The sequence below is a fragment of the Microtus pennsylvanicus genome, chromosome 11 (assembly GCF_037038515.1).
Source record: "Microtus pennsylvanicus isolate mMicPen1 chromosome 11, mMicPen1.hap1, whole genome shotgun sequence".
Taxonomy (NCBI): domain Eukaryota; kingdom Metazoa; phylum Chordata; class Mammalia; order Rodentia; family Cricetidae; genus Microtus; species Microtus pennsylvanicus.
The window spans coordinates 40,966,124-40,980,321 of record NC_134589.1 but is presented as its reverse complement, the minus strand read 5'-3'; the positions used below and the strand labels follow the sequence as shown (position 1 = coordinate 40,980,321).

Genomic DNA, 14,198 nt, shown 5'->3' with positions numbered 1-14,198 from the left:
TGCAAGACATTTGAATGAACCCGAACGGTGCTATTCCCTGCCATTCAACAGGCAATTTGAAAGGTCATCTGTGGCTATGAATGACTGGTCGAATGTGGATACTATTAAAGATAGCCAAGCTGCTTCCCTTGACCACCTAGGCAGGTAGGGACTAACTTCGGTCTTGTCTTCTCAGAGTTGGCCGCAAGATGGTGCTGGGGAGCTCGCATGCCACTGACGGGACGCTCCTGGTTCACCCGCCCAACAGAGACTACAACTCCCGGAGTGCCCTGGGAAGGGAGGCGGGGGGCCCTGGGGGGAGGGACGCGAGGGCGGACCTTCCGGGTGTGTGTTTCCGGCGCCGGCGGCCGGCGACGGTGTGAGAGCGGTAAGATGGCGGCCGCAGCGGTGGTGGAGTTCCAGAGAGCTCAGTCCCTACTCAGCACCGACCGGGAGGCCTCCATCGACATCCTCCACTCCATCGGTAAAGGTCCTCGCGCCGTCCCCGCGGCCCCGCCGGCCCGGCACGGCCTGTGTCGGTCGGAGGCGGCGGCGAGGGGCCGGGTTAGCCGGCTATGGTGCTGCTGACTCACTGTGTGTGAGGGGGGCCGGGCCGGGGGCGCAGGCCGCTCGGGGTCCCCGGAAGCCCCATGGCTTCCAGTCGGGCGGGAAGCCCCGAGGCAGCCCGCGCGTCCACCCGCTGGCTGCTGACTCACGGTGGGCGCAGCGCGGCGTGGAGAGAGGGCCGGGCCGGGATCACTACCCCTTAGGGTCCCGGGTTGTGGCCCGCACGAGCTGGCCCGCGGCTGAGAGCCGCTGCTGGTTACACACGGGTCGCAGAGTGCGTTCTTGAGTGACCTGGGCGACAGCCGCACAGGACTGGCTTTTCCCGCCGTTGTTATCAGCACAGGTTGCTCCGGGTGGGAGCGCGAGCGCTTCTCTCGGAGTTTTCTTCCGCGGGACGCCGGGCACTGCTGCTCACTCCCATTCCCCGGCAGCAGCAAACGAGGGCCTTTTTGGGGTTGGGAAGTTGAGGGGTGCCACACACCTCAGACTGGCATTTGGGGGAGCTGGCCAAGGCGGTCCTCTGTCCGGTGTAGACTGTGAGGAGGCGAAGTGTCGGGGTGGGACCGCCGGGACAGAGGAGGTGACTAATTCTCCCCAGTAGGGGTTGAAGTTAGTTCAGAGTTAGCTGTCTGTTGTTCAGGGAACTCTTTGGAACCGGCCGACCGCACATTGCCGGAGGAAAAGAAAATTTTAACATCGTAGTGTGATTGTCAACTGAGGGCAACAGGAAAGTTGAAATAGGAGCCTTCGGCCGCTCGCTCTCTACTGGGATTCAGGTGTGAACAGAAATAAACGGACAATGGCAGAGAAGGCTTTTTACTTTTTCCTCAGTCCTGGAGAGTTCGGGTAGGGCATGAACTCCTTGTGCTAATGTGATCGTTGCAGTGTAGCCCGGGAAGATTGGGATTAGCTCAACAAGTAGTGAGTGCAGGTGGGTGTAGGACTCCCAGGATGTTGATGCTGGTGTTGACTTAGTCTGCCGAGTTTCAGTTATCAAGACTCGCACAGAGAAAGGACAAGAGTTTGATGTCTTTATCTTCGGGGTACTAGAAAAGGAGCGGAAATGGTGATCACAGTGCATTTTGAAGGAATAATGATCGTGTGCCTTTCGAAGTTTTGATCCCGAGTCAGCCGTAGAACAGAGTGCCAGAGTCATCCAACTATTGCTCCATAGGTGTTTTTATGTGAACACAGTTCATATTTAGAACTGATCTGAGGAGCGTGAGTTTGAACTTTTTTTGTGCTTTGTGCTTAATTCATTTGCCTTTGAGAAAGTAGAAATTACTGATAAACGTTGCATTAGAGTATTTCTTGGTTGTTCACTTCACTAAAGGACAGTCCCCAGCAGGCTTCCCTGTTAGAGCAGGCTTGAGTCATGATGAGTGACAGCCTTACTTTTCCCAGACTCCATCATGAAGTATCAAAGTCTTGGTTTTTGTCAAGTCATGATGGTTTATAAGAGCAGTGGTAACTAGCCATGGTCACCAGAACTGCAGGCTGTGGAGAGGCTGTTTGAGGTTCGGGTGGCTGAATAATTATTAACAGTTGAAAGTGGGACAGACAGAAAGTTATTTTAACAGGACCTCAATCCATTATGAGGCAGCAGTCTCTCCTAAGTGTAACTACTGAGTGTCACATCAAGGCTTGGTAGGGAATTGTCTAGAATTGCTTTATAGAATTGTTTATTCCTAATAACATTCTTTAGTTGAAGCTTTTATAGACTTAAAAGTTTGTTGAAAGACTTGGTTATAGTCATCAATAACTTTATAATTTGATTTTAGTTTATGGTAGGTAAATGCACAGGCATTTTCCTAAAAAATATCTTCATACAACATAGTGTCTAGCATGGGGGTCATCACCATAACTGGCTCGTGTAGACCAGGCTGGCCTTGAACTCATAGAGATCCTCTTGTCTCTACTTTCTGAGTGCTGGGTTTAAAAGTGTGCACCACCACTGCCCAGCAGAGTATTTTTTTATCCTTACTATGAGGCATGTTCTATAGATACTTGGGCATTTTACCTTTTTAAGCCCTTATTTCTTTGGTGGTTTCATTTGGGATTTATTATTTTATATGTATGCATATTTTGTCTCCATATCATACGCATACCTGGTGCCTCTAGAGGTCAGAAAAGGCTATCAGATCCCCTAGAACTGGAGTTACAGATAGTTGTGAGCCACTGTGTGGGTGCTAGGATATGAACCCTGGTCCTCTGGAAGAACAGTCAGTGTTTTTAACCACTGAGTCGTAGCTTTGGTAGTTTCATTTGGGAAATAGGGTAGAGTTAATAATAGCTCTTTTAAGGATGAATTTTCCCCTTCTTTTTTTTTTTTTTTTTTTTTGTTTTTCGAGACAGGGTTTCTCTGTAGCTTTGGTGCCTGTCCTGGAACTAGCTCTCGTAGACCAGGCTGGCCTCGAACTCGCAGAGATCCGCCTGCCTCTGCCTCCCGAGTGCTGGGATTAAAGGCGTGCGCCACCACCTCCCGGCTCCCTTCATTTTTTTTTAAATCATATTTTAAGAGTTCATTTACTTTTCTCAGTGAAACGTGACATTCAAGAAAATGATGAGGAGGCAGTCCAGGTCAAAGAGCAGAGCATCCTTGAACTGGGGTCTCTCCTGGCGAAGACTGGACAAGCTGCTGGTAAGTCTTAAAAACAGATTGTACCTATAATGCTTTTGTCTGAAACATCAGGCGGAGTTTCCCTCCGAACACCAGACTGTACCTAACACCCAGTTCATTTATTTTCCTAACAACTTGTTGTTCTTCAATTTTGTAACAGAAAAGTGTAGAATTTGTTCTACAGGTGAGGGAAAGTTCTGTTTTTGTTGGAATGTAGTGATCTGTGATTTGTTTCTTATTTTTGAATTATCATTGTATTTCCTTACATGTGGGCAGGAGCAGTCTTCAGCAATTTCATTGACTAGCTCTGGTATATTTAAAGAGAGTTCTTTATTTGAAAATAGGGCTTGGATTGTATCTAAGTGACTCACTTTTTCTGATGTAGAATGAGTAAGACATAAAGTAGTGCCTTCCTAAGACTTCTTCCTTGGTACTGGGGACTTTTGCACTTTGTTATTCAGGTGTGTTAGTGGTAATTGAACCATTGGCTGGCTGGACTTAAGGTGATAGTTCTGTTGACTAGAAAGGACCTGTGATCAGTAAAATGGTAATAAGTGTGCTTAAACTTAAATGGGTAATTTTTGTCTCTTTAAAGTGAACTTAGAGGGTCTGGAGAGATGGCTCAGGAGTTGTGAATATTTATTGCTCTTGTAGGGGATCTGGACCAGCACCCACGTGGCGTCTCATAATAATCTGTAACTACAGTCTTAGGGGATCTGATGCCCTTGTCTGACCTCTGAGGGCACCAGGCATGCTCATGGTACACAGATGTACATTCATATGCATAGTATAAATCATAAAAGAAGTTAAGTTGAATTTAGAATTACTTGATTAGAATGAAGTGGGTTCTGGGAAGTCACTTCATTTGTTACTTTCTTTCAGTTTATGTAGTAAGCTCAGAGTGGTGTATCTAGATAGTATAATAAAATTTCTTGAGCTTGTAAATAAAGATCTGTAATTAATGATAATTTGTCTTTCTAATTACTGGCTCAATCAGTAAAAAGTTAAGAAAAGATGTGAATGGTGCATACCTGTTATCTTAACACCTTGGAGAAGAGGCAGCTAATTTCTGTGAGTTTGAGATCAACTCAGTCTACATAGTGAGTTCTAGGACAATCAGGACTATATAGTGAAATCCTGTCTCAAAAAAAAAAAAAAACAAAACTCAAACCCTAACGAAACCAACCTTTTTATCTAGTATATACAGTGAATGTTTCTCAATAATTTCCCTCTAGTGAGGTTTCTGAAACCCCATTTCCTGCTTGTCTTCTTCAGTCTTCCCTCTCTAATGTGATACAGTGTCTTCAAAAGCTCTTCTGTCCACTTACTGTTTCCTAAGACAGTTTGATCTTTGTGGGTCGGTATTCACAGAGCAGAAATCCTAAGTCTTGGAGCATCTTGTATTAATTTACCTATCTGTGCAATTAACTATATGATAAGACTTCTGTAGAATATTAGCTTTGAAAATATGTCTTTCCCCTTAATGTTCAGTTTTGTTTTATTGTGCATTTGATAATTACCTGGCACTATGCTAAGTACCCTACCTAAAAAGTTTAAGATAGGATTTCTGGTGGAAAATAGTACTTGGAGGCCAATGAATAAGATAAGGTCTGATGTATAGTAGTAATTGAAAGTAATTCTGACCATTAGCAAACAAGATGCCTAAGTTCAGGGTCTGTGGAAATTTTCTCCCAGGACTTGATAAAAAGATCTGCTGAGTCTGTTAGGTTCTAAGAAGGAGATTCTGATCCTAATTCCCATGATACTGGGAGTATGATTTTTATGAAATTAAAGGAATATACAAACATGGAAAGAAACTAAATGTGTATAAGAATGAACACTCAATAGTAATAGTCTAAAATAGAAAATGAGATTAAAAACAGATAGTTCAGATCATGTGTTCCTCTGTTGAGGTAAGAATAGTATTTAGAGAAAATAATGCTAGCAGATGCTAGAGGTAAGGCAGACACCTTAGCTCATGTCTCACTTCTGCCTTTTCTAGGAAGGAAAATGGTTTTCAAACAGAAAAGATAAAATAACATCAGAGAATTAAAGATAAGGTAGGTGAGAGAAGAGAGAACACATGGTCTTTATATAAGTTCCTTTCTTTTGGCTCTGACAGTTTTTGTCTGTTGGCATCAAAGGAGTATTAGCAGATAGAAGTGCAGAGAAATTATGAGGACGAAGTATATGAACACAGAGAGTAGGCAAATGTTATTCCACTTTTCAGGAAGGTAATGAGAAGGCTAGATTAAACTATTCCAAACTGTTGGGTGATGGTGGCATATGCCAGGCAGGTGAATCTCTGAGTTTGAGGCCAGCTTGGTCTGCAGAAGATGAAGTTCTAGGACAGCCTAGGCTGTTACAGAGAGAAGCCTTGTCTTGAAAATCCTTCCCCCCTTCCCCCCAAAAAGATTGGAATAAGCTGATTTCTGAATATATTAGTTACTAAAATATAAAAGAAAGAATATTGTTTAGACTACTTATAATAAACTCTCACAAACTACGGATGTAGATTGTAGTGGAAAACTTGCCAGCCAGGTGCCCCCCTCGACCTCTACATGCGTATACACAAGTCATGCTTGTATAGAATAATTATAATTTGCATAAATTTAAACAAGTAAGCTGGGCATGGTTGTGCACATCTTTAGTCCTAACATTCAGGAGGCAGAGGTAGGAGGATCTCTGAGTTTGAGGCCAGCCTGGTCTACAGAGTTCCAGGACAGCTAGCAGCCAGGATTGTCACGCAGAGAAACCCTGCCTTGAGCAAATAAACAAACAACAACAAAAACAAAAGAAAAAGAAAAAAATAAGGTTTTGTGTGTGTTTGTCTATCTTACTCTTTTTCATGTCTGTTTTATTCTTTTGAGACAGAGTATCTCTCTGTAGTCTAGGCTATTTCAAAGTCATTGTGTAGATTTTGCCAGTGGTTCCAGAGCTTTCACTTATTGTTGTGGGAAGGTGCAGGGTGCAGCAGAACTGTTCAGCTCATGGTGGACCGGAAGCAGAGAGAAAGGGCACAAGAAAGGTTATTTTTTTCTTTTTTCTTCTGAGACAGGTTTCTCTGTAGCTTTGGAGCTCTGTCTTGTAACCAAGCTGGCCTAGAACTCAGAGATCTGCCTGCCTCTGCCTCCCAAGTGCTGGAATTAAAGGCGTGCACCATCAACGCCTGGCTACAAGAAGAAATTTGATGAGAGAAAAATTAGTGTCAACTGGAGTTAGTATGGAAGACTCAATAGTTCCTTAGCTGGGCCTCCAAAGGCTACATAGAATTTAGGTAGATTAGAGAGACATCTCAGATGAGCTTCTGGCATGAAGGCAGCTTGAAAGCAGGCTTAAAATGAGTGTATGAGCATAAGCGAGAGTGGAATGGAAAGACGTTTCAGACATTGGAAGTCAAAGCTCAGTCCTGGGGAGTGAACTTTATTGTTCTGTGTAGCTTACCCTTAGCACATACACCCTGTAGTTTGGTGCACCCTCTGAATTGAGGTAGATGAGGGTTTCAAGGACGCTGAATTTGAGTTCTCAGGAGGCCAAAGTTTGCTTGCCCTGAATTAAGAGTTCCCAGGAGAATGAGTGTACAATTAGAGGATATTAAAGAGACGCTGGCACTAAGATAACTTCAGCCTACATTCCCAAAATACTTCTTGTTTAGTTAAAGCATTGACTAGGACTGGAAGGTGGTGTGCTACCATGCCCAGCTTAAAGATTTATGTTTATTGTTTTTAATTATGCTTACGTGAAACTGCATAAGCACAAACGTCCTTGAAGGTCAAAGATCAGAGGACTCAAGATGCTCCTAGAGCTAGAGTTACAAGTGGTTGTAAGCCTCTCAATATGGGTGTTGTTGGGAATCAAACCTGGGTCTTCTGCAAGAGTAACAAGTATTCTTTCCTGAGCCCTCTTTTCAGGAAGCAGAGGCAGGTAGCTCTCTGTGTGTTCAAGGCCAAACTGCTATACAAATTGAGTTCCAAGACAGCTAAGGCTGTTACACAAACCCTGCCTTGAAAAACAAACTCTAGTCCCAGTACTTGGGAGACAGAGAAGGAGGATCAGGACAGCCAGCCAGGACTGTTACAGAGAAACCTTGTCTCAACCCCCCCCAACAAAAAAACCAAAAAAAAAAAAAAGGAAAAAGATAACCAAATCTTTTTTAAAAAGCACTGTCTAATTTTTTTTTTTTGAGACAGGGTTTCTTTGTGGTTTTGGAGCCTGTCCTGGAACTAGCTCTTGTAGACCAGGCTGGTCTCGAACTCACAGAGATCCGCCTGCCTCAGCCTCCCGAGTGCTGGGATTAAAGGCGTGTGCCACCACAGCCCGGCTCCACTGTCTAATTTTTAAGACTTAACAAGTCCTTCTCTACTGCTACTAAAGTCACTCCCTTAGGTTTCTTGAACTGCCCTCTTGTAAAAGGAGAAGAAAACTTTATGATGGACTGCTTTTTAAGTCATTGCTTAAGATAGACTTTGGAAATTAATGAAGAATATCTTTTTTAAAGATTTATTTTGTTGGACTCTAGCGTCCAAACACTGAGAAGGAGTCGCCCTCAGAGACCATCTCACACACCACAGCCGAAGCAAAAGCATGAGGATTTTATTAATTCTGTCATGACAGGGTCCCCCAGCATTCGGGAAGCCTAGGGAACCCGAATAGTGGGTACAGTCTACTTTTAAAGGGGCCACAGAAGCAAGGGGGGTTGTTCTTTGACTATTCTGATTGGCTTATTTGAAAGGGCTATTACCAATAATTGACTGGAGAGCTGTTGCCAGATCAGATGAGGTAAGAGGTCATTTTGACCACGTTTCCCAGGGGACTGAATCAAAACATACGTATATGGGTAATTGTTCAGGAACTGAGTATGCGAATGTAGCTGTTAGGTCCTTGGTTCCCAGGGGAGGAGGGGAAGCACTATGGCACAGAGGCTGAGAGGATTCAGAATTGTCAAAAATGGCTTCAGGATTGTCTTAAATAAAGTCTTACAATTTATGGCCGGGCAGTGGTGGCGCACTCGGGAGGCAGAGGCAGGTGGATCTCTGTTAGTTTGAGGCCAGCCTGGTCTACAAGAGCTAGTTCCAGCTCCAAAGTGCTGGAGAAACCCTGTCTCGAAAAACCCTGTCTCGAAAAACCAAAATGAATGAATGAATGAATGAAAGATTTATTTATTATGAAATAATACATTGTTCTACCTGCAGGCCAGAAGAGGGCGCCAGATCTCATGGATGGTTGAGAGCCACCATGTGGTTGCTGGAAATTGAGCTCAGGACCTCTGGAAGAACAGCCAGTATTTTTAACCACTGAGCCATCTCTCCAGCCCCTAATAAGGAATTTTTAAAGTGTATAATGAAACTTTTAAGGACAAGACACCCTGACCTCATTGTGCCAAGGAAGTGTTAGTGCTGAAATGCTACACAGGGAACTTTTAAGAGGGAGAGGGGCCTGGAGCTGGAAACCTCTGTCTTAGGGAAGCTGCAAGAGCATGGATTGGGAGATAAAAACATTACCCTTGTGACTTGACTTTATATTTGCTGGTTTGAGCAGGTGATTTTTGTCATGGTGGGCAGTTGCACAGCATATTTCATGTTCTATCAACTGTTCTGTGAGAACAGAGTGTTTTGCTTTGTATCTTTGATTAAATGAGACATAGATGGGAGTTTCCCATGAATGATCTAGTGAATACAACTTTGGTATTCTGTTACTGCTGTGATTTAAAAGTTGCTTTTTTTTTGTTTGTTTGTTTGTTTTTTGAGACATAGTGTCTCTGTGTAGTGGTGTAGTGTTGGCTGTTCTGGAACTCACAGAGCTCTGCCTACCTCTGCCTCTCAAGTACTGGGATTAAAAGTGTTAGCCATTACTGCCTGACTTAAATTTTTTTTTTTTTTTGAGACACGGTCTCACACTGCAGCCCAGGTTGACTTTGAATTTATTATGAGGCTGACCTTAGAGTCTAGGTAATTCATCTGCCTCAGCCTCCCAAGTGCTAGGACTGTAGATGTGATCCACCACACCTGGTTTTGCTGGAAATTGTTAAGACTTGTAATGGGTTTCATTAGACTGAAACCAGGATTTTTTTTTTTCATTAAAGTGGCTCAGTTTTTTTTTATAAGAGTTTTTTTCAAACATTTGTTTATTAATGTATTTGTCTATATGTTGGAGGGTATATGCATGCCATGTTCTTGTGTGGAACTTAACAGACATTTGGTCCCAGTGGGCCATCAATCTTGACGACAAGTACCTTCACCCCAGCCTTAGTTGTTTTAAATGACCATTTTGTTTCTAATTTAAAAATTTTTCATTTTATGTTCCGAATTGCTGCCCACACAGAGCTTGGAGGACTCCTGAAGTATGTACGACCTTTCTTGAATTCCATCAGTAAGGCTAAAGCAGCTCGTCTGGTCCGATCTCTTCTTGATTTGTTTCTTGATATGGAAGCAGCTACAGGGCAGGAGGTAAGTTATAATAATGACAGGAAGTAGATAATATGATAAAAGTGTGTTTCAGTGAAAGATGCCTACTTCACTGTGGTTCTGTGTGGAAGGGATAGCTGGGAGGACGCTCAGGACTTATCATGTCAGTTTCTCTTTGTTACAGGGCATTTGATACTTTGAGTCTGTTCCATGCTTTGCTTTGTAAGTGGAGATTGTCAGTGGTCCCTGGAATCCTCATTACATCAGGGTCACAAACTGATTCTTGTCTTTGAGGTATTGTATTGCCACACCTTTGTAATGTTTTCTGTGTCTGTGGTACTTTTCATCTGTGTCACAAAGTTTCTTATGAGCACAATTAAGCCTTGTGGCATTCTTTCTTGTCGTTTTTTTGTGTGGCTTATGTGCCTTTATTAAGGATGACCATCCATCTGTTGTGTTTCATGTGTTGAGAAGTGACTGATGTTTCTATACATGTTACTTACAGGTTTAAATTGGACTTTGAGCTGTTCAAAGTAGATCTTTTCTGGAACTCTAGTGTTTATAGTAGTACTGTAGCCAATGGGGATACAGTTGGAAAAACGCATTAATACTTTCATGAGTCTTCTATTTTAAAAGGGGAAGTAGATAATATATAATGTGTATGGTAATATTAAAGCCAGGGGCTGGAATTGCCAGTTGGTTGTGTGTTTAATTGTCTCCTGTATCTTAGGTGGGCAGGCAGGTAAAGACAAAAGTTCACAGTAGTATATTGGTTGGAATGAGGGATTTCAAAAATTGAGAATACATGGATCCCACTTTGGAATTATATTTTGTTAATTTTGGTTTTTTTGCTTTGATGATGCTCTTTTTATTTTTTAGATTTATTTATTTTACATGTATCAGTATTTTGTCTGCATGTGTGTTTGCATACCACATGTGTATCTGATACCCTTGGAGGGATAGAAGAGGGCATTGGATACCCTGGAACTAGTGTTATGGATGGTAATAAAGCACCATGTGAGTGCTGGGAACTGAACTCAGGTCCTCTTGAAGAACAGTAAGTGCTCATAACCACTGAGCCATCTCTTCAGCCCCGCTCTGATGATTCTTTGAAGCCAAGCTATAAGCTTCATTTGTAGAGCAGTCTTCAAATTTACTTGTTTCTGGTTTATGACAGTAGGTCAAAATAGATAATATTTAGATAAATGCTTTTGAATCAAAGTATTTAGTTATTTTGGTGAATGAAAGAAAACATACTTTTTAGAAATGTTGATCTTATCAAGCCCTCAATTGTTTTCTAAACTGTTCTTTGTATTCATGAATTCTTTTGTTTAAATTAGAATGCCTTAAAAACAGGTTGACCAATCAGTGTTGTTGGCTTCCAACTAATAAATGCTCCTTTGAACTTTTCATATTAAAATTTTTTTAGACCATTTCTTTGCTCACTGAGGTCATTAGATTTGTTCCTCCCTTTAACAGCGTTGACTGGGTAGAACCGGTTTAGTTCACTCTTTTACTCCTTTTCTTCTTCATTTTTTTGAGACAGTCTCACTTATATAGCCTTGGTCAGCCTGGAGCTCACTGTGCAGACTACCATATTGGTCTGGAATTCAGAGAGATCTGCCTGCCCCTGCCTCTGGAGTGCTAGGATCAAAGGTGCTCACCAATGTGCCCTTAATCCTCAGTCCTTTGTGGAAGTCTCCCCAGCTTATAATTTGGTGCCCTTTTTTATTTGATCAGTGGGACTTTTGTTATATGGCTCAATGTCTGGGTAGGCTCTCTCTTAACTGCGTTTATACATTGTAATTGTTTGTTTTCTCCAACTAATGACCATTTTTCCTTTTCTTAGAGTAAAAGGAAGTTCTAAGACAAGTTGTTCTTTTAGAAAATTAGTTAAATAATTAATTTGTCCTTTCTTAGAGATGTCTCACTATAGCCTGGCTGGTCTGGAACTTGCTATGTAGACCAGCCTGGTCTTACAACCGTAAAGATACTCCTGTATCTGCTTTCCAAGTGCTAGAATTAAAGGTGTACTCCTTGTACATTTGGCTCATTTGTCTTTTTGAGTCAGGATCTCATAGCTCCAGCTGATTTGGAACTTGAAACTTGAAATCCTTTTGTAGCTTTCTAAATCTTGGGATTGCAGCGTGCACTACTATGACTGCATGTTTTTTTATGTTTGTAACTTTAATGTTTAATAAAGTGTTTTTTTGACAATTAGCAATTTAGCTTTTATCAAAAAAAAAATCCCAAGTCTCATTCCATTGATTGGAGTTTTTTTGATAGTTTTTGTGGGTTATAGGTTATTTGCTATTAATAAAATTCCACTTTGTGTGTGTATATGTATGTGTACCTATGCCCTGTTGATGCATGTGTGTGGGTCGGAGGACACTACCTGGGTTACAGGCATGTACCACCACACCTGACTTCATACCTTCTGTCTATATAAATTCTCTCTCTCTCAGTTCTGTCTAACCTCTTCCTGCCTAGCTATTGGCCATTCAATTCTTTATTAAACCAATCAGAGGGCACCTTGGCAAAGATATATCTTCACAGTGTAAACAAATATTCTGAAACACTGATTTCTGCCCACCTTTTGTTTTGTTTTTTGAGACATAGAGTTTGTCCTGGAACTTACTCTGTAGACCAGACTGGCTTTGAACTCAGAGCCATCTGCTTCTGCCTAGTGCTGGGATCAAAGGTGTGTACCACTACCACCTGGCTTTATATTAGTTTTTCTTTTTAGCTACTTAGGTTTTTTTTTTTTTTTTAAATCTAGTTTGTTTTTTGGATTTTTTTTTTTGATACTGTCTTACTGTATATAGACTGCTAGCCTTGAACTCAGAGATGTGCTGAGATTAAAGGTTTGCAATACCACTATCCGGCTTATTTTCAAAGGTATTTTACCAAATAGTATTCTGAGAATTTTGTATCTCTTCTGCCTCTGCTTGATCCTTCAGGTGCTCTCCACTGTCAGCTGTAGGTAATTCATGGTTTTCTGGAGTATAGTACACTACAGCAACTTCATCCTCCCTGTTCTGGATGCTGTTGAGTGCTTGGTTTGCTGAGGTTGTCTACCTCTCATGCTGTGCATTTTTCTTCTGTAATCCATCGCAAGTTCACTTTCTTGAGCATTTTTTCCTGTTAATACTGGTGTGATCTTAACTTTTTCAGTGACCCACATTTTTTTGTGTGTTATATTTATTATTATTTTACCTTATATGACAATTATGCATTTGCCTTATCTTCTTTAATACAGTCTTAGTCAGGGGAATTATTCTATATCTTGTGGTAACTCAAGGCTTTCTTCATTACCAATATATTTTGAATACTTAAAAACAATTTTTTTTAGATTTATTTTATGTGTATAGATGTCTTGCCTGTATGTGTGTATGTGTGTATATATATATGTGTGTGTGTGTGTGTGTGTGTGTGTGCGTGCATTATGTGTGTCCAGTGCTAGAAGAAGTTATAAGAGAATATTGGATCACTGGAACTGGAGATTAGAGGATGTTGTGAGCTCCCATGTAGGTGCTCAGTACCGAACCCACGTTCTCTGCAAGAGCTGCCAGTGCTCTTAATAGCTGAGCTGTCTCTTTAGCGCCTAGAGTAGTTTGTCTTAAAGGAATTACATATTTAGTACTTGAAGGAGTATACAGTCAGGTCTTGTGTGCTCAGAAAGTACTTTCTTTCTTTTTTTTTTTTTTTTTTGGTTTTTCGAGACAGGGTTTCTCTGTGGTTTTGGAGCCTGTCCTGGAACTAGCTCTTGTAGACCAGGCTGGTCTCGAACTCACAGAGATCCGCCTGCCTCTGCCTCCCGAGTGCTGGGATTAAAGGCGTGCGCCACCACCGCCCGGCTACTTTCTTGAATTAATATCTGTGTTTTTTTTTTATTATTTATTTATTATATATACAATATTCTGTCTGTGTGTATGTCTGCAGGCCAGAAGAGGGCACCAGACCTCATTACAGATGGTTGTGAACCACCATGTGGTTGCCGGGAATTGAACTCAGGACCTTTGGAAGAGCAGGCAATGCTCTTAACCACTGAGCCATCTCTTCAGCCCCCCCCCCCGTTTTTTTTTTAACTCATTGATTTTATATGTATGGATGTTTTGTGTACCTGTGCACCAGGTGCAGTGCCGTCAGAAGCCAGAAGAGGTTGTCAGATTCGTGGGGACTAGGTAGAGTTAGACAGTTGTGAGTCCCATGTGGGTACTGGAGATTGAACCTGGGTCCTCTAGAAGAGCAGACAGTGCTCTTTATCGCTGAGCCATCTCTAGATTTAATGGGTATATGAGCATATCTCACTTTTCCTTTTGTCTGGGTGACTGAAAAGTTTTTGTTGTGGGGAAATTGGTGCAGTATTTATTCTTGCCTTTTTAAAGTTTTCTGGGTGATGTGAAAAGATGAAGAAGGCAGGCATAGATGGGTCATAGTTATAGTAGTCTTTCTTTTTTTTTTCTCTTCTTGACACAGGGTTTCTCTGAATAGCTCTGGCTGTCCTGGAACTCGCTCTGTAGACCAGGCTGGCCTGCCTCTGCCTCCCAAGTGTTGGGATTAAAGGCTTGCACCACCATGCTCGGCAACAGCTGTAATAGTATTGAGGCCTGAGGCAAAGTTGGAGT

The 14,198-nt window shown here is 42.0% G+C and overlaps 1 protein-coding gene across 1 annotated transcript in view; it reads left to right on the top strand.

Moving 5' to 3' along the window:
- Nucleotides 1-312: 312 nt before the first annotated feature.
- Nucleotides 313-14,198, top strand: part of Psmd11 (proteasome 26S subunit, non-ATPase 11) — a 37,498-nt gene continuing 23,612 nt past the window's right edge. Inside the window, exons 1-3 of the mRNA XM_075991411.1 lie at nt 313-463; nt 3,086-3,187; nt 9,488-9,612. Coding sequence (XP_075847526.1) covers nt 373-463; nt 3,086-3,187; nt 9,488-9,612 — 318 coding nt within the window. The 5' untranslated portion in view covers nt 313-372. The remainder of the gene's footprint in view (nt 464-3,085; nt 3,188-9,487; nt 9,613-14,198) is intronic.